Here is a 25,445-nt window from a genome sequence, read left to right on the forward strand (position 1 = left end):
GCTCTGCCTTGGCTTCTTGGAAGAGACTAACTGAAAGAATTTTTAATGGCTGACCCTGAGATATATACCATTTAACTTGTGCTACTGTGAATACCAACATCACCGTCTGTTCGCACCATAATTTAAAGCGCTGCTGGTGAACCCCTCCTCTGCTGTTTTCACTCTATGACCGCAAATCTACTGCTGGATATAGACTTACTATGGTGACACAGAAAGTTGTCTGATTTTACAGCATTGTGGCCCCTAAACGTGATGAGCTGCCCAATGTTTTCACTGTCTTCACTGCATTATGCTACTGTCTCACTGCAGGGAGTTTGACCACGAATATTTCACCATCCAATTACCAGGTGAAATTGGCTGTTTAATTTTACGGCCTCATTGAAGGCGCTCTATCAGAATGATGGCAATTCAGTTAGCCCTCTAACACCACCCTGGGCAGCCTGCTCATCTGAGAAAACTTTTTTATGTGCGCGCGTGTGTGTGTGTGTGTGTTTGTGTGGGCGTGTGTGTGTCTGTTTGCAAAGTGGACTGAAAAAGCACCCAAATATAAATCAAACAAGGTGATGATAACTTTGGCGTTGACACTGTGATCCATCGTCTTGCCTCCGCGCTGACTGTTTTCGTTTTAGCCAGCAGCAGGCCGCGACTTAGAGGCTTTCTACCAAAATATAATTGTTTAGAAGTAATGAGCTGGAAAAAAGGACAGAGGAAGGGGGGAAAGGAAGAGTGAGAGCTTAGAGGGACTATTAGATGGTGAGAGAAAATTTAACGCACTACAGTAAACACGACCGACAGAAGAGGTTATAATTTGGAGGCATGCATGTAATTATCGTGCGGTCTGTCCGCCGGTCAGTTCTTAATGCTCCCCCTTGATGTCTGCAATTACCACACATCACGATTATGTGATGTTGCTTAATATATAAAATAGTGCACAATGAACCCTAAAAGGTTAGATGTCACTATGTACAGTATATACTATAAAAATACCATTTAATATTAACTCAACTTTGTGTGGAAGAAAATGATTGAAACACTGACTTCTAACATCTGTCCACACCCATGATCACAGCTAGGCGTGGTCAGAGTAGAGCCAACACTGATGATTGTAATCATTACCAATTTATCCACTCATTGTTTCTCAAAATAATTATTTAACCGAGAAAGAATTGGCACCTTTTAATTAATTAAAAATGTGTTGTTTTGTTTGACCAACTGTCTGCTGATAAAACACAGCAAAGCAGAAATCACAAAGAATCAGAGACTCTCACAGGAGCTGCCAGTTGAATTCGGTCAGACATATTTTCTTTTTGGCTCTAAACACGATTACATAAGCGTGATAATAGCTAAATGTGTTTGCGACAGAGGAAGTCCCTGTCTCTCTCTCCCCATGTTTGATTTTCTGTTTTTGCAATCTGTTTCCACACTGTACACAGGCAACGGCTAAATAATAAATACTCTATCTCAATTACAGCCGCAGCTAAAGATTATTACTCTGATTAATGAGTTGTTTGTCTTCTTAATTAATAGTTTTGCTCGTAAAACGTCAAAATCCGTCACATTTTCCTAATGTCCAGTGTTCCCTTTCTGTCCGACTAAATTTTAAATGTTGTGCTCACAGTGCAACTGTTGCGTGCTGCATTTCACTTACAACACCCAACACAGGACTTGAATCCACATTACCAGCTTTTTAATGTACATTACCCTGTAGCAGACGCAGGTTTTTGTAAATAAGATGGCTCCAACATGACTTTGAGTGTGAGGAAGGGCAAGGAAGAATTACCAGGTGGTGCAGATAACATTGATTTTGATCAGAGAGAGAGAGAGAGAGAAAGAGAGAGAGAGTGAGCGAGCAGGAACACCAGGTTGTCTGCAAGACATCAAACTCTTCCTCAGATCAAAATTACCACCTTAGATGGGAATGAGAATTTTAATTAGAACTCGGGGCTATCTCATCTCAGACTGTGTGTGGAGCTAAAAGACTAATTCCCACCACACACTCGCATATCCCCCACCCCTACCTTCACAGGCCACTTTGTCCGTTATTTAATAGGCTCTTTGTTATCTATCTACTTGGGTTTGCCAGGTACTTAGAGCCCCTCCATTGGAATATTAGGTATTCTGATGAGGCAGCCAGCTGTGTGCTCCACGCAGATGGTGCCATGCTGTAATCAGCACTCTCAAAAGAACGGCTCTCATATCTCCCCCAAACTTATCCCTTTTATGATTACAAAACACAGAGCTGCAAATTGTTATGAACAAGATAGATATATTTATTGGCAGCATAAAATACAGTGGCGCCCAACAATTCAATCCCTTTCAGGTTGATTCGTATTGCTGAGTGCACTCTCTTAGATGAGGACATTTGGTAATAGAGACTGTGAATAGCATTCAAATTCATCCTCTCCAAATGGGGTATTATGTGTTAGAATAGGTAGAAACAGAGACCTTGTAGAAACGCTGTACAGTGTATTCAATCTGTTGGTCATGGTGGTCAAGGACAGATCCGTAACCTTAGGATAGACTGGGCTGAGGTGGGTAAAATCAGTTGGTTAAGTAACAGATGACAAATAACAGTTCATGTTTGGTCGTAAAAACACTTACATGTGTTAATCACCAGTCAATAACATGCAAGCAGAGAGGAAAAAAAAATTAAAAAAACGGTGCCGTCAGCGATGAAAGATGTGAAAACTGTATGGCTTGCATATTCTGCCGAGATCTAGGTTTAATTTACACCTCATAATCACGGTGCATATGCTCACAGTGCATACGCTGTGCCTTTGCAAATGTGTGAACTTCAACAAATTACTGAACATGCAATCATAAAATCTTGAGCACAAGAGAGGCTATAGCATAGCATATAATTTTCTTTGTTTATTTATATATATATATATATATGGTAAATACTGTATGTGACTTGTATTTATGCGGAAAAGATTTGGAGCCGTTTGGTTATTACATGAGGAGAAGGTGGAGAGGCCTCTTACTTCACCCTTATTCAGGGCCACAATGTTTTCCCCACATTCTTAAAATCCCTCCTCATTCGTACATGTGTGCATGAAAGTATTTCCAACATTACGGAGAATAGGGCAATAAGCGTTGTCAGGTGTAGGCTGAGACCTTATCAATGAAGCAGCTCAGCCTGTAATTAGTGCTGTAATCACCTCCCTAATTCAACCACTGCTCAGCATCTCACCCGGCTCACTGCTCCTCTCCCATTCCTCTTCTCTCCTCCTTCCTTTTCTTTTCACCCTGTTTTGTTTCCAAACTACACTTCCCTTACTGTCTTTTTCTTAATCTTGCTTTTACGCCGTTTCTGTCCGTCTTTCATCCCTCTTTCCCTCCGTTCCTGCCCTCTTCACAACCCAACACCATGGTCTTGCACCCGAGTGAATTTCAAGCCAAATGAGTGAATTCTTCTCATTAGCAGTGCATTGGGCCAACATGCCCGGAGGGAGACCGAGCGATCACAGCACTGAACAGCTCAGCAGAGCTCCGAGGGGTCAATGAGCTGGTTAAGAAGTGATGTTTAATACAAGACTGTAAGGCAGGTGGTCGGGGGTGGTTTGGAGTTTACCTCATGTGTGCATAGGTGTTTTGCTGCACATTGTATTAACAGGTGGGAATGTATTCACACACACATACCCAATTTCCACTACGCGAGTGTGATCCAAGCATTTAATGATATTAATGACTTCATTTTAATAGCACTTTTGCAAACAAAGAAATTCTTAACAGGATAAACAAAGTACTTAACGGGCTCATTAAATTCAGAAGAGAGAACTTTTAATTATTTTCTGTCTACTCCACTTCACAGGACCTCTTCAGGGCTGCACGCTCCCAAAAGTCAGTGTTTTTATACAGAACGAACTTCAGATTTTTCTTTTTTTTAAACAACAAATATGCTCAGAACTAAGCAGAAAATGCCTGTGTTGAAAAATGGTTGTTCTCGTGCTAAGATGTTCCAGCCATAAGAGAACAGGATGGAAGATGTGTTTGACCAACAACCAGATAAATTCTCTTGATCCGCTGAGACCATGTGGGTTAAAGGGTTAAAGACGAGCAGAAATGCGTCTGAGACGGCAGCAAAGACAAACAGAGATAAATCTGTATTTTGTAGAATGATATGAACAGCTTTCACTGTTACTTTACTCACTGCATTGAAATATGACTAAATGCAGTGTGTTTATTGTATTAGTTGATGACCAAACCACATGACAACATGTCTCTATTTGGGGTTGCACGACTTCAAAAGTCAACTGTGAATAAAATCAAGTTAACACCGACTAGTCGCTGATGACCCCACTAATAAAAACACAGTAAAAAGTAATACTTTGCAACAATGAAATCCATATTCTTGACCTAATTATAAATGTTGAGGACAGACAGCTCATGCGCTACATAGCATGCGGTGCAGATATGTATAGTCTGTATAAAAACAGGCAGCAACTCAACACCATCAATAGCATTAATGGTACTCCACAATGTGTTGTAAGATAGAATAGTGTAGTCAGGTTAAAACAAAAGCAGTATTTCTCTGAAGCCTTCTCAGTGTACTGCAGCTAATGGTCTAATAACTTTGACAATGAAATTCACCAACAAATTGTTGATTTGCATTCTCCTTCTCGCTGTTACCGCAGGACATGAAGGTGAAGTCGTCATTCCTTTGCTAGCGTTAGCAGATGCCTTTTTAGATGAGTGTGCATTGCAGTAGTACTTGTGTTGTAGTTCAGGACTAACTTACATATTTGGCATGTCACAATAGTATGGGCTTCATCTTAAAGGAGCTTTTAGAGTACTGCGGGACCTAGACGTAACCTGGGCACCCAGCCTATGCTGGTGTGAGCCATTTATACTGGTGTACTTGTCAGTCTGACCCACCCAAACATTAGTCAGCGCTGTGTCTTTTTTTCCAGTCAGGTTAATATTGTTTCCACTTCCTGCTTCACTTTCCACTTCGTGCTACACTCTCAACAATGGTAACTGAAACTTTCGCCGAAATTTCGCCGAGCAGGATTGATACAAATTTTGTAAGTTTGTATCTCCGGACCTCCTCAGTTAATCTTTCCTTGATGAAAATTTGATCGAAAATTGCGGAGATGGAGAAGCAGCCAGAAATACTAAAGCGGAAACATGCAACAACCAAGCGGACCAATCACAACTCTTGTGGTCTGCATCGCCGCGGCACTTAGTTACATTCTGGGTAGGTGCACGTCAGTTACGGTGCTAGGGTCGGTGCACTGTCTGCGTAGGGGTCTGCGCTGTTGCCATAGCTTCTGCGTCAACTTGCAAAAGTCTGAACTGCTACTAGTTTGCTGCAGTGACTGACTGGTCTCCTCACCTGTCTTCTCTGAGGCGTCCGTGCTGTTATTATCACATGATCTGTGACTACTCGACATGATGCTTAAAGTGTCATGGCACAGCCCTGAAGTCGACTAATCAACTAGCCAACTAGTCTGTACGACCCCAAGTCTTGATACAGTTGTGTTGGTAAAATATTCTGGCAGGAATTTCAGTCTCTCCTGTGATTTAGTTCAGAGAAGAACATTATTTGCCTTTGAAAGCCTAGTTGGATTGCTGTATGTTTGAACGATCTTTGTAGTGATGTAGTATGTTTGCTGTCTGAACTCAGACAAATCTTCTCCGGTTAAGCTAGTCTGGATTTCCGTTCCTACTTTTAAATGGGAGAGAATCAAATTTGATTTACCAGTACTTGCCCCAACACCTTCTGACAGTCAGATATTTTTCAGTGGACCACTGATGCTGCCCCGGCCTCTTTTTGAGATTATGACTTGTAAAAAAGTTGCATTGCAGGTTCTTTTCTATTCTCACATAGTTGGGGGCTTTTTATTAAATACATTGTTAAGTTGCAAACTTTATTGATACTGGAGCAATGTTACATTTGTGTGAAAAGCTATGACCACTCCTAGTGGGTATACAACATCTTACAGAGTAGAGTTATGTTTTCAGAAAAACTTTATTTTAAAACGTCTCTATTAATTGAATGAGACAGATGCTACTCTGTGTGTGTGTTTGTTTGTTTGTGGCAATTTGTTTGCATGTATCTGTGTATGCATAGGGCTGTGCTTGTTTGTGTTGGAAAGAAATCAGGAGGAAGTACAGCTGTCTATCTGTGTTTGTGTATGACTGCCAAAAAATGCCAGGGGAGATGTACTGTGTGCACACACACACTCACAGGCCATAATGCAGCCGCCATGGGGCCACTTGGCATGTAGCCTTTCTTGTGCTGTTCTGTAATGTGATTTGTCCCGACTATTGATACCCCAAAATGCCCTACTCTCCTCCCTCAACCCTCTCGTTAGCCCCCACCCACCCCACTTCACCCCCACTTCCAATTTCCACACTAACCCAATTAGCATCTCGTCAATAATGCTCAGCATTTCATTTTGCTGCTTTAATTAACAAATTCAATTTGCTCGAAACTGCTGTGAAAACAAATTAAAAGCACGGCAAATTAAAAGCCCTCAGTTCCAGCGGATATAGCTAAGGTGATTACAGATGCGTCAAATGACTGTTTTCTTGTTTGTTTTATCTCAGGAGAGGAAAAGAGACTCCTGTGAGGAGGCGAGACCTTGGCTGGAGTGCCAGAACAGTATAAGATCTGTAAATATGCAGGAGGGGAACATAGACCTGGAAAGGGGCCGTGGCAAAGTTGGCCCGGGTGAATCTTTTTCAACAGAGAGGCACCACTACCCATTAACAACAAGGATTCTGCCAGAGCAGATAAATACCTCATACCGTACCCACATACAATACATGCACGTTTCAAACTTTTCCAGGAATACAGTGTTAAAAAAAAACACACAAGCTCGAGATTCAGTTCGATTAATTCATTCACAACTGATTTGCTTAGTTATGAAAGAGATTTTCACGAAGCTAATATTTACCTCTAGTTGGCGCATCTTGCATACGGCTTTGATTTTGTCCAGCTCTTCTAAGTTGTTAAACTTTTAAACCCTAAATGCTGTCACACGTCAGCTTTCAGGCCTGATGGTGTTAGTCGGAGCTTCTGTCATGTTTTCAGTCTCCCTCATACGTGGACTAATCTCATTGCAAGACTAGCCATGCAAAACCAGTTTCACGAGACCATAGCAAGATTATTAATGCGAGGCTGCAGGGAATGGTTTTTACTTTAAAAGCTGATCTAATGATCGTATAGATCAATATCGAATCTTTCAAATGAAGATTTTTGTTTAAACCCAGCCTGAAAAACAAACAAATCTGTTATTTTTTGTTGTTTCATTTTTACAGCTGACATTGTAAGCATGTAAATATATTTCAATTTTGAATTATGCTCCAAAAAATGATTAATTTAGCTAAAATATCCCCTCTGAATTTTAGGCTTAGTCAACAATGGGCCATGTAATCAGTCATGTCATTTCCATAGACACCCAGTGTGGAGCCAGGACTTTGAGTCTTGAGGTTATAAGCTTAAAGCTGGTGTCAGCGTGGATAGAATGAAAATGAATCTGAGTCTGAATGTGAAGTTTCTGATCAACCCAACTATGAGCGTCTCTTCTCTCCAGAAACTGGTTTACTTTTCCCGGCGTTTGGCTTTGTGCAGACAGTGGGACAGGGTGACAGACATTCAGAGGGAGCTTTGCTTTGAAAGGAGCCAGTGGAGATGGTTCAGCCACTTGATCGTGAAACTGCTCAGAGGCCCGAGGTGTCCAGACATACCCAACCTGGAAGAGACCTCGGGGCAGAGACAGTACATGGAAAGTTTAAGTAATCCCGTTTAGCCTGGTAAAGCTTTGAGATCCCCGGGAGCTTACTGCCACTAAAACCCACATAAGCGGTGAAAAATGGATGCATGGACATTTATTCTTAACAAGCACAGTAAAGAGTATAATAAAACTCTGTAATGTATTCATCTGGGTTACATTATAATAGTCTTACTGGCCTCATAAACGAATGATTCTATTTAACATGAAGGGGTCATCCTTTTTGGAACGATACTATCTTGACCAAGTATCTTAACTCGTCTTCAAGTCTTTATTGTATTTGTATTTTAAACATTTTGAAAGTCCTGTTTGCTGCTGTTACCCAATCCTCTCTGTCGCTCTTGCAATTGGTGTAGAATGTAGTTCATCTTTTAGCAGGAACACACACGTGAGAACTCGTTTCCCCTGTACTGGCCTCTCTTCGCTGGCTTCCAGCATGTTTTAGGATTGATTTTCAAATTTTTGTGTTTGCCCCCAAAATCGCTAAAGGAACAGGTTCCAGCTGATGCCTATGATCTCCTACAACCCCACGTTAAGGCCCACTTGCTTCTGATTGTCACAAGAACATGGTTGAAGCACCAGGGGAAATGGGGCTTTTTCAGACGCAGGCTCCAAATTGTGGAACCGTTTCTACGCGTTACTCTGACCCAGGCACTGCCTGTTTTTAAATCCTGTCTTCAAACTTATTCTTTGGTGTTTAACTCAGCATGAGAGCTCTTTTTAATTGTCTAATCTTCTTCCCCTCTTCTTTGTGTTTGTGTTTCCTGTGTTTTTTTTTTATGTTTTTTGCAACTCTGATTGTACTTTTTCAAATGTTGATGTTTTAAAATATGCTTTCATAAATGAAAAATGTAAATCATTCTGAATATGCTGCACTTATTTAACGTGTGTCTCTTCTTCCGTGTGATTCCTACTTTAGCTGTCTTCATTCTGACTGCTTTTCTTGTCTCAGTTCAGTTGTTTGGCTTCAGTATTTCCACCAATCAACAGAAATGCCGTGACATGTACTCGGTGTCACTCTGGCTTTCTGTATTCCTACGCTGACAAGTTGTACGGGAGCAGACCAGACATGGTCCACGGCAGCACTACTCAACCTCTTGACCAGTCCAGTTCACAGACAAGCACATACTCACACAGCTAATAGAACTGGCCATGAGCCAGGTGCCTGTGATGGTCAATGCAGCTTTGTTTAGCTCCGATGTTAAATTGATTTTTAGGTTCCAAGTCACACAGTACTGGCAGGAAGCTGACCCTTTCCTGACAGAGTGAGAAAGAGTGAAAGAGGGACACGTGCTGCACTCCTTCTTTCGAGCACGGATTCTTATTGCAAGTTTGTCCTCGTCAAATAAGTGTCCTTTAAATATTGTCCTGCTCCGTCATTCTCCGTTTCCACTCTCTTTTGAAGCTGGAGAGGGTGTTGGCTGTTTTGACACGAGGAAAAATACACACACACACACGTCTCTCACATCTTGCAGTTGAATTGTATATATGTATGAGATGTGTGTTGTTCGGGTCTGCTTGCATTTGTGTTTCAGTGCATCTCCCACAAACTCCTCCCCTCCTTCCCTTTCTCTCGTCCGCTAGAAGCTAATTATTGTCCCGCTTAATTACCAGTAACACAGCCGCCCAGCCTGCTTCAGCTTTAAAGAGCTATTTAGCCCTCCATTCCATTACCTGATTGAACTCAACTAAATGGAAAAGTTGTGCTGGAGAAAATGCTTTAGTCACACAACATTTTGTTTTATTTCTTTTCTAATATGTTTCCGTCTGTCTGGTTACTTGAAGATAACAGACATTTGAATTTGCTTTGTAGGATATCATGAAAAATAAAAATAGCAGGTTGTGAAATGGAAAGAGGCAGTAAGACACAAGAGAGCCGAATTGTTTCACGACTCGAACACATACACATTCACCACTCTCGCTGGATCCATAAAGGCAATAAACCAATAGAAACATACACGTCTCCTGACCTTCAGCTCCAATTAGGCCCCCGAGGAGAGATGGGTGAACTTTTCAACCTTACATCTTGTCTATTGATACTCCAATAGCGTTGGTCTGAAGACCGAGAGGGAAGTCAATATTCAAGTTCACTGTTGTAAAGAGACGGAGCACAAGTTTCAGTTTCAGTCACAAAAAACTTAGAAAGTTTGTTGAAACCTTTGAAGGTTTGAGCTCCAAGTCCCATATGGAAGAAACCCAGTTCCATTTTCAATCTCTCACAGTTGATTGAAGACCCATAACAGAAAATGATGAAAATACATCAGACTGTAAAACCAGTGTGGATTTTCCACTATACTACTAACATCCCTCTGTTTCCTAAAAGATAGAACCTTTTTTTTTTTTATAACAGAGACGGTGTGAGTGTGGCAGTGTGTTTTGCTGTGGTCCAATCTATTGATGAACTGATAGAGCGGCAAACCAGTCATTTGTTTTAATTAACATAATCAAAAAGACATAATTCTACACAGACTTCACTTTTAGGTGTACAGATTTTTAAGGAAAAAGAACAACTCTTAAGAAACACCCACAGTTTTGTATTTAGAAAAAAAGCAGTTATCTGAAAATAATCAGTTCATAAACTAGGATTTATAATTGGTCAATTACATCATGATTATTGATATGATGATTATTGTTCTTCCCTTATAATAGGGCCAGTTAACAGTAGAACAGCCAGGCCTGAATCTCTGCTCAGTAGTGCTGCAGCTTTCAGCGTCCTGACTCTGTGTATGCAACTCGGAGGGCATCGATTCTGCGTTTTCTGGTAAATACCAGGTCAGTACACCTACTCTCCATCAGGCAGGGGTCAATCACCGCCCAATGGGGAAATGATGATAGGACAGAGTCCAGCTGTGTATGCGTGCGAGTGCAGTTGTGTGTTGAAGTATCAAGTATGCCGTCAGTGTCCTCAACTCATTGATTGGCCCCTGGTGTCAAGACATTGTCATTGATTCTTTGCCAGGTCACAGTGGAAAGTCTTGGATCAGCAGGGGCTCTTATGTTATGCATTTGTGCACCCATGTACACACATACACCGGTCATTCATAACATTATGACCTCCTGCCTAATATCGTGTAGGTCTCCCTTGTGCCTCCAAAACAGTTGTGACTCATCAGAGACTGGACATGGGCCTTCTGAAGGTGTCCTGTGGTGTCTGGCAACAGAATTTTGTAAGTGGGGGCCTTTGGGTCCTATGGGTAAGGGGAGGGGCCTCTGTGGATTATCCCACAGATACTTGATCAGTTTGGGATCTAGTGAATTAGGAGGCCAGGTCAACACCTTGTTCTGTTTTTCAGGTTTCTTGAGTTGTTCTTAAACCGTTTTTGTGTGTGTCTGTGGGAATGGCTGCTGCCATCAAGGAGTGTCATTGCTATGGGGTGGGGGTGCCTGGTCTGGTCTAGGTGGGTGCTACATGTCTAAGTAACATCCACATGAATGCCAGGTCCAAATATTCCCCAGCAGAACATTGAATTGTCACAAGATGGTCAGTGTTATTCACTTCACCTGTCAGTGGTCATAATGTTATGCTTGATGGGTGTACATATATAATGTACAAATAGATGCGTAGTCGTGCAAGCACACACTTATTTTAATATTTATGCACAGACGCCTGGTAGATATGAAGGACAGGAGACATAGCAAAATAGATGGTAAAACTAAATCTCTGCCTTGTACAGTATACCACCAGACAGCTATTCATTTGGTTGTCAGTCATTATGCCAAATCCACACCTTTTCTTAAAAATGATGGTTATGGAAGATGCCATGTAACTTGTAGTGCTGTTTGCTCTCCTCCAAACCATGTTTTGATTATTCTGCTGCAAACTGGGATCCTGTTGTTGTCCTTATCCTTCCTGGTGTTAGCTTGATCTGGTTGAACTTCACAACTCCTTCTGTTTGTTCTGTAGTTATTCAGTGTCTCTTAACATGAGGCTACAACTGAAATCAGACTGTTTTCAAATTCATTCATTCATTCATTCATTCATTTTCTGTAACAGCTGTCACTGGGCGAGAGGCGGGGTACACCCCGGACAGGTCGCCAATCTATTGCAGGGCTGACACAGGGAGACAGACAACCATTCACACTCACACCTACGGCCAATTTAGAATCACCAATGAACCTAATAAGCATGTCTTTGGACAGTGGGAGGAAGCGGGAGTACCCGGAGAGAACCCACGCAGACACAGGGAGAACATGCAAACTCCACACAGAAATGCCCAGTCGGCCGATGGATTTGAACCCAGAACCTTCTTGCTGTGAGCTGTTTTCAAGTTTTCTCAAGTATCCCACAGAGCATGCACTCGTCAGTGGTAGTCTCTGCTCAAGAGCACCTGGTACAGCAAGGAGACTCTCTATGACTTTTATTTATTTCTTAGCCAAAACACGTCTACATTTTGTTCAGAGCTTCTCAAAATAAAGGCAAAGAGATTAGTCCTTTAGTTGGCTGTCACAGGCAGCAATGTCCTTGTCAAGCCTGCACTCTTGCCATTCACACATGGATAACACATGATCTCACACCCACGCCCACTTTAGCCTTAGAGTGTCGTGTTAGCGGGGCATTTTGTTGCCATCTGGCTGGCTGAGCCAGTACTGGCCAACTGTTTCAAGTTATTGCTTTAAACTGAAATTAAAAATGTGAAAAGGGGCAAGTGGGCCACCATGGCCATACAGCTTAGACCTTGATCAAAAAGCAGACAACCTGACAGACTGCCTGGGAAAGAAATGTGGAAGGGTCCTCATGGCCAGCTTAGCTGCTCTTTTAATTGGTCTTCATGAATATTTAATGATCAAGATGGAATTGAATCATGTTTTTTAAGTGCTATGAGAAAAGGCAGTGCTGCTCATTTTTGTGACCACACTGTATGTACAGAGCATGGCCATACTATCCAGTATGCATGTGTTTGACTCGCTGCTTGCCAGTGTCAGCATGTATTATAGCAGCTGGTGTGCATATCATCAGATTACTGCAATATACATTGTTGGAGATGTGCAGTAATGGCAGCAGCAGGGACGTGTGTGTGTGTGTCGTGTGTGCAGGTGACTATGGCTGTCCTCTCCCTCCGCTCAGGAGGAAGCTGCTCTCCCCTCTCAGAAGGAATAAATCTTTTATTGGGTTTGTTGTATTTTTAACTGAGAGCTCCTGGTCACGCAACAAAGCCCTGCTTTCCATCTCCTCAGCTCCCATCCTCACTCTCCTCTTCCTAGTGCCACAACACACGTTACCTCACACTGTCATACAAGGGAACACATGATCACATTTCTACTGGTGAGCAGCCAGTAGAAATCTGGTTTTAGTCCTTCTTAGCTGTTGTTTACATACAGTTTATCTATTGAAGATGCTAATGTAATTATAGGGAAACAGATCAATTTAGAACCACTACATTTTGCAGTTTTAGAAAACCTAATGTCCCTGACACCTCATCACATGTATTCCCCTGACTTGACGATACATACAATTTTATTGGTCCAGACAGCCACACCCAACCGTGACCTAAAAGGTTCATCCCATTACTTCATCCTTACCTCACCTCCCCTCTTTGTTACCAAGGGACTATGAGTAAGAGGCTGTAAGGCAAACAGACAGGCAAATGCATCAGGTTCCCTTTTACCTCGAGAGTGCTGCAGATCAGTCCAGCCAGTGTGTGTGTGTGTGTGTGTGTGTGTGTGTGTGTGATAGGGTACATTGTGAAAACAGTGACTCAGATGAGGTGATTGGATTGTTTTAGCAGATGAGGTAGACAGAGCAGAGATGCGATGAGACACAGGAAAATGGAAGATTAGTCAGGCTATTGACAAAGATGTTCTCACTCACAGCCCCATCAACCGCCGACCCCCGCAGTGTCCCTGGATATATGATAGGGGGATGTTTTGTGTATGTGTGAGTGTGTGTGTGTTTTGTTATACAGGTATTAATGTCAACATTGTGCCAAAAGTTGATCAAACTGTTGTGGATTTCTTGATTGATTAACCTCTACAAATTTAACGCTTCGCTCTGCAGTTCCTCTCAACAATATGGAGCGTTTAACCATCTATTCAGTTTTTAAACCGAGTGAATGTTGGACAGGCGGCTAGAACAACTCCAAAATAATTATGATGTTGCCACATAACTCCTGATTGCACAATTACTGTTAACATAAAAATAACTCGTTGCCCATTGCTTTGAAGCTGGCACTTGGTTGCTCGTTGACATTTCTGGCTGTAGTTGCCTAGGTAACCCTTATGCATATGTCCCACACCTAATATTATTACATTATATATTGTATAATATAAAATATTGCTGGGACGGCCCCTCATTTGTGACAGTTCACCCAGATATTTTTTTTTTATTCCTACATTATTTAAAATGTCCTTTGCAGTGTGTTTCTTGACGACCCTGATGAAGGCCATGAGCTGAAACGCCTCGGCCTAATAAAGTTGTTTTATATACTAGAAGTGCTGCTGGAGCCTTGATCTATCTTTTCCTCTTCCATGTGCCTTGGTAGCAGGTGAAGTCACACCAGAAATACTGTTTTATCTAGTTCATATGTAGGCCTTCTACTGTTTCTTAAATCACAGCCATAGATCATGAATCGCTAAGAAATAGCTCTCCTCTCCATCACCGCTCTCTGTTTGAAAAGAAAGCTGCCAACGTTGCCATCTAATGTGATTTTTGAACCTAAGTTGAACCAAAGTTGTGGATATTTCTGTGCAGTGAAGGTGAACTCTGTGTTTACATCATTTGTCAATCAAGTGTATCAGTCGCTTCCTTCTGCTGTCGCCTCAAACGTGTCACCTTTCCTCATTTTTTATTATTATTTTTTTTTATAACCTATCACGGCTACAACTTCTTGAGTTATATGTCATGGTCTCTTGTCACCACATCGCTGCTAGGCTCTTCCTGTGTTTACGCCCGTACTCCCCAAAGGTATATGTAATTGTCTCTGCAGCTTACTTCTGTTCCCAAATGACCCAAAGAGTAATGATAATAATAATAAGAAATAATTTAACATTTTCTGAAAATAAATTTTCATACACAGCATCATATTTTCTTGCTGATGGTAGTCCACTTTAATAGCATTTCTCACCCATAACAACATCAAATTCTTTCTTTAAAAACTGTCTGTGACAGTAGTTGGATGTTGGCTGGGGCTGTGTAATTTAGCCATATTGACTTTAAATTAATTTGAAATGAGCCACAAAATGATGGCTGGAATTTTAGTTACCCCTCCCCTCTCTTCCCCTCCCCTCCCGGCCGGTCCCTCTGCCTCCTCTGTCCTTCTACTTCCTCAGCCCCTCATTTCTGTATGATAACAATCAGCAAATATGAAAAGTAAATTCTGGAGGAAATGTTGGCAAATGGGTTTTGGGTAGATTGTGCATGAATATTTAATTTACTCATAAAGTAGGGGTTTAGTACATTAATAGTTTTTCCACTGCTGTCTCCCCATTTGACTCGTCGTCCTCCTCTTCCCACCCAGAGTATAGGATGGTTGCACAGTTCACTATCTGGCCTGCTGATTGGTCCAGTTAATGATCATATTTTCTGATTAGAGCATTATTGATTTCTTCATGGGGGCCGTAGCTGTCAGACCCGTATTAGGAGACTATTTATAAAATTAAAAAAACGTATTTCTAGTAATATTCAAGGGAGACAAATAGAAACTAATAACAAGAGAATCTGATAAAGACATTTGTGGAGAAACTGAGTGGTTTGTCTTTTAGTCAGAATATCAATTTTCCATTGGTGTGAAGTCTTTGCAAAATTGCGTCTTTCTTCTTGTGGCAATAGAGATCGAACTTTATCAAGACGCGCGCTCATAAAACTCCCGCGACGAGGCTTTCTTCTCCAGAAAAATAAAAGTTCATTATGTTCTCATATAACACAGGAGCTATTTTAAGTCTATTTGTGGCCCCAGCCTGTTGGTATATATCTGTGTTATTTACTGTGCTGCTGGCCACGGAGCCCCAGAGTCCACAAAGGCTGGCTAGACTACAGTGACAGCTGGAGTGGCCGTCACCTCTGGCTCCCAACTGCTTTCTTGTTTTCTGACCTAATAACACTTTAACTGGCAGGTCCAGCCTAGATTCACCTGTGGTAAACATCTGTGGATTTGAGGCAGACGGTTTTTCCAAATAATGATGTTCTTGGGTTTCCGTTCAGGTGTGGCCGACGGCATCGGGTCAGTCCAATTAGTTAAGCTGTCAACCATGAAAAGTATAAATATTTAAATATCATATATATAATCAATCACTTAGCAATTCACATTCACTGTATTTGGTTTAATTTGTTGCAGAGTGTGTTTGTCATTATTGCAGTGAGAGGGGCAGTGGGGCTAGGCCGGCTTCAACCAGGGTGTGATCCCTCAGCTCATGGCCGTGTTTGATAAAGATTAGTTCAATCCTATTTTCTGCCCTGAAATTCTTTTGTTAATGTAACCCCCCTGTCTCTCTCTTCCTCAATGAGAGTGTGTGTCTCTCTCTCACTTGTAAGGAACACTAAGAACCTTGTTGTGGACTAACAAAAGCAGCAGCAAGAGAAAGCAGTGGAAGTGTGTTGTAATTCTTTAGCGCAGATTCATTATTTGTGTTCTGGCATGCTGAAGGCGCTTGATTTGCAGGCTAGAGAGTGTGTGCGTGTTGCCGTGTGTGTGTGTGTGTAAGTGAGAATATAAAACGACACATGACGGCAGAGAATAGATTTTGAAATGTCATCAGATTTTAGAGTTTCTTTGGTCTCTAAAACCAGGCACTCTAGCAGTCTTACTTGTAGAGGCCTGCATAGCCAGTAGAGGGTGCTGTACGATCCAAGTGATAATTTAATCGGCCTGTCTGCTAACATAGACTTCCAGTTCCAGAAAGTTGGTATGGAACACATACATGTTATTTCTACAGTTTACTGTTATTGAATTGCAGCATAATCTAAACCATACAACATACACCTAAAAAGATGTACAATGGAAAAGCCAGACACTGCTGTATATGCCAAGAAGGCTTTGCTTCAACAAATATACATTTCATTTTGTATTTTCTGGAAAGGGTTTGATTCTAGGCTGCACAGCAGCAGTCAGAAGAAAATTTGAGGTGTAAATGTTTCTCTGTTGTTGCTGATTCCCGCCTCAGCTCCATATCTGAGTGAGTGTGGAGGTGGTCTCTGCAGGTGGTAGTAACAGCACTGTGTGTGTATGTATGTATAGAGAGAGTGTATGTGTGTGTTAATCCGTGTGTGTGAGTGTGTTGCGGTACAGTATATGATCTCATCTCGTCCCTGTCTCACGTCGTCACAGTGACCTCTATACCTCAGATGTTATTACCTTTTAGCATCTTTCTTGTAAGACTATTGAGGAAATACTGTTTTCTTTTCTGGCTTGCACATGATGGACCGCACAAGCATCTGTCACATTATTCAGTACTCAACTGAAATCTCACCTTTCGTCTTGTCTATCTCTTTGACATTCACTTTCACTTCACCTCTAAGTGTTGCCATTTGAATCAGCTATAAACATTATAGATTTACTCCGAGGTCAGGCAACCGCCGAGACTGAAAAATGAAGCCAATGAGGAACAAATGTCCCCTAGTGGCTGACTTCAAAAGCGAGTCGGTCCCCATAGATCCCCGTGGTAAAATGCTGAAATCTACCGTGTTTACAGCAAAGTACAATAAGGGCTCTACATCCCCCTCTATTTAAATTATATCTGAGTTTAAAGGCATCATCTACCCACCTCTGCTATGCTTTCCATTTTTTAGAATTAGTTAGGCCAAATTGGCATCACACTGAGCTTCCAATCCCTCAATTCATATTAAAACAGTGCTAATCAGCAGATTATTCTTTAACTACCATTGTATTTTGTCAATTTTTAAATAATCAAAAACAATCTCACAAGATTAGTGCTGGATGACTGAAAATAGGACATGGTCCTTTAGGTCATTTAGGGGTGTGGTCCATGTGGCATCGTGAGTATTGTTTGACTTTGCATTCTTTACTCTCACTTCAACACTGAGGGACATGCATTTAAAACGCCTCATTTCCCGCACTCGGCGTGTGTATGGTATATATTATAAGTCACTCAGCGTAAGAGCATCTGCTATACACTAAACTAAGTGTTCAGTAGCCAATCAGAGACTTCCACTCCAGGCAGTTCTGTATTTGAGGAGAGAAGAACGCCAAGTATGTTGAGAGTCTCTTTGCTTATCCCTCTCAGCAACTGGTTAGTATGGTGCTTGAATATTAATGATGTCTGGTCCTAAAAGCTTGCTTTGACAGTGACCTAGCCATACTGTGTGTGTGTGTATCTCCCTCACACACCCACACACATCCACGCCTTCATCCTTTCCTAGGATGTGAGGATCTTCTTTCCTGAGGGACTGGTAGATGAGGAGGGCTGAGGTGTTGATTATTGCAGTGCTTGATAGCCAAGTGTGCGATTGTGCGCGTGTACGTGTGTGGAGAAAGGCAGCAGGTTAAAGAGTGGGGTAGCCAGCTAGCACCTCCTCTAGACTCCTCCTCGGCTGCTGGAGACGTCGAGTGTAAAATTGCACACTCTTTCGAACACGCTCCATCAAAACCAACGAGGTCACACTTACACATGTACAAACTCACACACACAAAAGTAGACTGAAAGTGTGGTTGTACAAACTCATAGATTGTTCATTTTTGATATTGAACTGCACCAAGATGGACCTTAACAGTAGTATATTTAAGAGGTTACTTTGAGTTGTAACACAAATAGAATTAACATAAAAATACATTTATTGAACAACTGCAAAAGGTAAACTAGGAGTGTTACTGTGCAGACTAATCAGTTTGTACTTCAGATTCTTTATAAGGCCTAATCATACATGAGAGCTGATGATGTGACTGGTAAATAAATGACTTTTATTCTTGTCTCTCTGTCTTCCAGCAACAAAGGCAACTGGACCTGTTAACCATCACCAACTCCGGTAAGTCCCTGATTTATTTTTTTATGCTCCGACACCACTGTTATCTGCCACACAGCAGCACCACACAACTAAAATAAAAATGTGCTGTGATGCACGCGTGGACAGCTCAGCATCAGTGCATATTTTTGTCTGGTTTATAATTTGGTTTCATATTGATTTGACAGAAGCATGTCAATACGGCAGCGAGAGTATTCCCTCTTCCCCACTTCTAGACGTTAAAAGGGGGAACATGCTGTTTTCTGGATGCTGCTTACATATAACTGCACAGCTGGGCGGAGGGAGAAGCGCAGATAAAACTGTGTGTGTGCTGTCAAAAAGCCTGCAGCAGAACAACTGCTGATTTGATGGCTCCTGGTCAGTTACTTGAGCATGTGTTAAGGGATGCTGTCTTAGGGTGTGATGTATTAAATGTCAAACAACTGTGGCTTTGAAGCTTGTGTAATGGGTGGAAGTCATGAATTCAGTTGTTGTCAGAGAAGGGCAGACATGTTCCCCTCAGCATAAATTCAGTACATCCCTCCATAAATGTGGGTGTGTCAGGGCATAGCTTCTCCGACGTATGGAAGGCTGTTGAATTTCACAATATCCTCATCTTGTGTGCAACACTCACTGACATAATACTGCATATACATAAAATATGATAAATATGATAAGTTCTCCGGCTTCCTCCCACTGTCCAAAGATGTGAAAGCGTCTTCTGTGCATGCTCTCCTGACAAGTCGATTGTTTTCTTTCGTCCAAAATCCATTTCCAAATCTAAAAAAGCCAGTGCACATCTTCTTGTGCTCCAGCTTTCAAAGATGATCAGCCAATCAGCGTGATCTCTCGTACCGATGCACAGATTAAACGTAGTGAATTGGCTAAAAAGCAGACACACTGCCAAAACTAGGGTCACGGATGGACAGCACAACACCCCCAAATGGCCGCCTGCTGACTTGGTGCGTCACAACCCTGAGTCTCAGTGTGAATGCATTTCACATTTTACTTTGTTTTTCTGTGCCATGTGCTTACGAAACACTCGCGCAGAGTACGGTCCACTAATGACATTGTGGTCACACTAAACAACACATGCACCACTCCAACTAAACACTACAACATACCGTATATTAACTCTGACAAAAAGGTGCAGACAGCTTCAAAAATATAGATTTTCCTACACTAATGTATATGTTTTTTCCTTCAGTAGTGCAATCCTCTAAATAGTGACAGATTTTGGTTGCACGGCTGAAGATTTCAATATGGAATGTAATGCATGAGCGTATTTAGTTTGTGTGCTGTTTATTAGCGGATCTCATCTCATTCTCATTCATCGCATGACGCGCGTGATGTGTGTACATTTTGTGCAAAGTACTTTGACTTGTATCCTGTATGCATCTCAAACTCATAACACGTAGTCAGGCACGCATATGGCGCTCCCAAGTTTGACTGGATGTGGAAACGAGTCACAGAGTAGTCGCACGCTTAGAAATCTATGCGCCGTCTCTTAGAGAGGCAGCTGTGTGAATGAGGGATCCACCAAGATGGAGGGCGAGGAGGAACTCGAAAAAACAGAGGAGGGAAAACAGATGGTGACGGCGAAGAGGATACAGAGACCCATATGTCTAAAGTATCTGGATGATCTAATATGCTTTGATTAGAATAATGCGTACGTGAGGCTCATGGAGACCTGGTTAATTTAGCAGGTTTACATTGCAGCTGTTCCCCGGGACCTGGGCAGAGGCAAGGCTCACCCCCGACCTTCAGTGTTTTTACAGAGGGCACCCAGAGAGAGAGAAAGGGCGAGGAAGAGTGTGAGAAGGAGTTTAGAGGAACACCTCATATGGCCAAGGGAGAAGGAAATAGAGTGGAGACTTGGAATAACATATAATATATTGTGTGTAAACATCAGCTGTTTGCAACTATCATTATATGGTAAGATTTGGTCAGGGAGTGCTGGTGAACCGAGGTCTTCACACCTCTCTTGCATACTGTGCCAGGCTTTAGTCAGGCCCCTGAAAGACGTCCTGGTGAAGTCTTTTAGTTGTCTTCTGGGAAAAGGATCTTCAATTCAGATCATGATAGATGGTTGTTGTTTTTTTTCTTGTCGTGGTGTTTTTTCCTGTGTTTTATTCAGAAGTGACTCTCATCTAATGTTCCCTCGTCACTTTGGAGGAATCCTAAACCTGTTTTAGATTAGTCACTCTCTTACAAACACCTAATACTGTGTTCAGCAAGATTTGGAAGAGTCCTGTTGATTTCAAACTCTGTCAAGGTTGCATTGACTGAGTTCTCTATCTTATTTTCTCTGGTACTGTTTTGACCCGTTCTTGAGTATGGTTCATGAGTGTATCACAGTGCTCTGCTTTACTCCCACATCAACAGTTCATAGCTGTTTGGGTGAATACAGGTCATCATTGGGCCATCATAGCTCTGTGATTCTTTTAAAGGAATCTTACACGTAGTTAGGCCTTTCAGGGTCAAACCTTCTATTAGAGCCATACTCATAGGAACATGAGGACTCAGTGTAAGGACTTCATTATGTGTCACACAAGGTCATACTAGCTCTTCTCATGTATCTTTGGGAGAGAAAACCTTACATGGTGGCTTAGGCCTGAAGTGTAAGAGGTCGTAAGTGCCCTATACGGAAATATAGACAAGGATCATTTGCGGTTGTAAAGATGTGCATAGACATACCCTGCATTTAGGTGGCAATACATGTGTCAACTCGTGGAGTCACGTGTCCTCCTCGATCGAGCTGCTCTAATAAATGTTTCTGCGTAAGATTCCTTCATCCCTCTTGACCTGGTCGACTCGTGCTGAAGGACTTTGTGAGAGTCCTTCAGCACGAGTCATCCTGGTCAAGAGATTTCCACCACATGTCTGAAACTCAAACTGGAAGCTGCCTGGAAAACACTGATAAATGCATCCAAAAAGCGTTTTTAAAAAAAAGGCAACTGGACTTTTTAAACGCTTTTTGGATATACCTAAATGACAGAGAACCTTCACGGACACTGGTAAATGTGTTTTACAAACTATCCTCCAGAAAATCAAGCAATGGATAAATTAGATGGGCCGAGTAGTTTTAAGAGTTAAGAGTATAAAACCATTCTTTATTTTATATCTATCACATTCAATAAAAAGCACGTTCATGATTTTCAGGAAGTGGTTACAGTGCATGGCACAAAACAATGCTCTACATAGAGGATCTGTGTAGGCCTTTATTATTTGCTTAAAGGGGAAATACTGTTTTTCACAACCTGGACCTTATTTCTGGCATAAAATACGATCGTTTACTCACTTTTATAACTTTGGTGTCATTTGGAGTCATTCGGACGATATTTAGATCCACGTATATCCATATAGTGTGTCATAACAAAGTATTGACGAAATGAACAAGTTTCGTGGCAGATAATGCGTTATTTAGAGGCTGCGTTTCGGTGCCCCAGTCACTCGTTTTGCTCAGGTGTCCCGTTGAATACCGCTCTAGTCTCTACAACATCCCATAGGATTAAAACTTGACTTTGCATCTCCTTTGGATAAGCTTTCAGTCGTGGGAGCAGTGGAGCTTCCCTCCTTCAGGGCTCGGCGTACACCCACGGAGGGACCCTACACAGGCTGAAACAGCTTTCAATTATTTCTCACTGAAAGGTTTCATCCTCTGACCAGCGTAGAGCTCCGTGTGCTGTGTAAATTATTGCAGTTCATTATTCAGGTTGTTGTTACGTGTGGCCTTGAAGGGAAGTCTATTATATTCTTAACTTGCCAGACATATTTTATCCTGCCCTGCTGCTTATTACTATTCACAGTAGGTGAGCGGACATGCACGCACACACACTGAACACGGTGAAGGTTATTATGACGGCTGTATGAAGAGCAGGTGATGTTTTCAGATGAGTGACTCTGATAGGGAAACACAGGCAGGACACCCTCTCCTTCTCCCTGCAGATTAAAGGAGTTTCCGCTCCTTTGCTCCCTTTCTCCTTGTCCTCCCCTCACCTGCCTCCCACTCTTCTACTGAGGCTTCATTGTCCGCTCATTTCTCTTAACAGCGCTCGTTATCTGCTGCTATTTATTAGCGACCTTATTTTATCACGCTGCCGCAGTCATTTTATTTTTGCCTCTTTTGTGTTGTGTTTTCTCTGTCCTTCCTTCGCTTCCCGCCACGTTGCCTTCATAGCATGGACAGCAGGGGGAATCACAGGGTGTGAACAAACTAATAGACTCGAGTGGCTTCATAACGTGCCGTGTCTGAGACAGGAAAAAAAAAAGGCCCCTGCTGCTCTGTTGGCCTGGGTTTCTAATGGCGTTCATTAGCTACTCTGAAGAGGGATTCATACTTACACACACACAATTAATAAATAACACAATAATACTGTACAGTAATAGAGAGCTGAAGGGAAATCACAATATGTTGTTTATAAGCTAAGCATCACAGCTCCAAGTTAAGGGGGAAGAGACGAGCAGCAATGTAATGACAAGAGACTGATATTCAGAAAGTTCTAGTGATGTAAGTGTTGTGAAGCGGGCGGGTACTAGGTTGAAGTAATCTTAACTTTGAGGTGTTTAAGCGTCTGGTAGGGTGGAGACATACGAAACCAACATTCACTGCAAGGAAATCGCTCCACGACTTTGTTACCGACCACGAAATTCACCATGGCGATAGGGGGCTCGGAGCGTCGGGTGAACCCAGATGGAGCTCGTTGACGTTGTTTTTCTTGCCAAATAGTGGATGGTCACGGCAAGAAAAACTAGCTCCGTCCGCATCCTAGAAATATTTTATGGTCTGGCTTGTTCCACTTGAAACATTTGGGTAGGGAAATATACATGAGGGTTACCTAGGCAACCGCAGCCTGGAATGACCAACTGTCTGTTACGAAGAAAAAGAGTGAAATGCTTTGGATGTGGACGTCGCTTTACTGTCATCAAACTGCTCTCACTGCTGGGAGCAGTTTTTTTTTTTCTGTGCATCCAAAGTTTTAGCCTGTGAAAGGTGGTCTGTCCTATTGCATGAATAATAAACAATGGTGAAATGTTTATTTTCTTTTTCAGAAAGAATTAATGCTGAATGAGAGCGATATATTAGTTTACTGAAGCTAATGGTTGCTATCTTTAGCGTGCTGTATACTGTATACACTTAACACACACACACTTTATGGCTCTGTTACAGTGAACACTGAGGAAAGCCCAACCAAAAAAAACCATAAAAAAAACACAACACACCGTATCGCTTCCCTCCCTCTTTCTCATTTCACACACATGCACACAAAATCCCCCACACAGACCCACTCAAACCTCACTCGGCCCCCTTTAATTGGACACTTGAGCAGCGCACGACTGCATCTGGCTCCTGTTGAACACAGCCTGACATTTCAGACTGCTGACCTTTCCAGCCCCGCCACAACTAAATAATGATTAGTCCTGGCAACTGTTCCACCACAGCAGCAGCCAGGTACACACACACACACACACACACACACACACACACACACGCACACACACACACACACAGGTGCAAAACGGCACAACACAGAACAACAAAAACACCTGCATTGAAGGCTTTGTCTTTTCACAGTGAGAAAATGGGGTGCAGACATTGATTTGAGAGGCCATTGTCATTCTTTTGGCTTATCGATTAGATTGTCCTTTTCCATATCTGCAGTCAGCGCCCAATAATGTGTTGTTCTAAATTAACTCTGCTTGCCTCTGTTTAGTTTCTCCTTTCCCCTTTATGCGCTCTCAGCATTACAGTGGAAAAAAGGTCAATCATATTCATGAGATCTGGGCAGATTTGAGAGGATGTGTGTGTGTGCGGGGGGGGGGGGGGGGGGGGGGGGGTGCGCGTGTGTGTGTGTGTGTGTGCATGTGTGTGTGTCTAAAGCAATGAAGTAGCGTGGAGATAATAGGCAGTTCTCAGATCTCTCGTCTGACTTTCTCCTTTTTCCTTCTATCACTTCTCTCTTTGTATCTCCATTTCCCTGCTGTTTCTGTCAGGACAGAATAGAAACATTCTTCATTAGAGCCCAGACTTTTTTTTTTTTTTTTTTCAGATATTCTTTGTGTTTCATTCTCTGCTTTCCCCAGACAAAACCACTGTACATATCTCTGAGGTCAGAGGTCAGATTTTGCACAGCCAGCGACACAAAAGCACGTGTCTGAATCTTTTGTTTTGCGCGGCAACAATAAAAATTTAACACATAAAAGGCACGAGCATGCATAATGTGGTAACAATACAACATGTTTAAGTATTGACAAAACCATAATGATTTTAGCTTTATTGTTTCCATGGAAACAACTCAGTTGGGTTAAAATAAAACCGCAGACATTTGATGTCGAAAAAAAAAGGTCATAGCTTCAGTGGCCCAGTGACGTAATCAGATGATATTTTAAGTGCATAGAGGGTTCAAATGATTCAGCCACAGCTACAGTATATAATCCTAAAGAGCGTCCCAGCAGTTGTTTCATAACAGTGTGTATCAAATCAAAGAGCCGACCAAAAATACAAATCAGAGATGGTGTGTGCGGGAGGTTTTTGATAATAGTATAATAGACGTGAAAATTAGGTTTCTTACCAGAAAAGCACTCAACGTTGCTCAGATTGCCAGGAGAGGCAACAGTTAATTAAACAAACACGCCATTAGGAAAATAACGATCAATGGAAATTAGTTTGTTCAGCTATCATTTTTTTTGTCTTCCTGCCAATCGTATTATAGCCAGCTAAAGCTATAAACTAAAACTGAAAGTTTTTGTTATAAAGTGAAAAAAAAAAAACTTATTTAAATTCTTATTTTTGTTTATATGAAGTAATAATT

The 25,445-nt window shown here is 41.9% G+C and overlaps 1 protein-coding gene across 1 annotated transcript in view; it reads left to right on the forward strand.

Moving 5' to 3' along the window:
- The window catches only part of agbl4 (AGBL carboxypeptidase 4), a 256,733-nt gene that overhangs the window by 151,965 nt on the left and 79,323 nt on the right, over nt 1-25,445 (forward strand). The window contains exon 6 of the mRNA XM_084549003.1: nt 18,618-18,657. Coding sequence (XP_084405129.1) covers nt 18,618-18,657 — 40 coding nt within the window. The remainder of the gene's footprint in view (nt 1-18,617; nt 18,658-25,445) is intronic.

Source organism: Chelon labrosus, assembly GCF_963514085.1.
Source record: "Chelon labrosus genome assembly, chromosome: 7".
Taxonomy (NCBI): domain Eukaryota; kingdom Metazoa; phylum Chordata; class Actinopteri; order Mugiliformes; family Mugilidae; genus Chelon; species Chelon labrosus.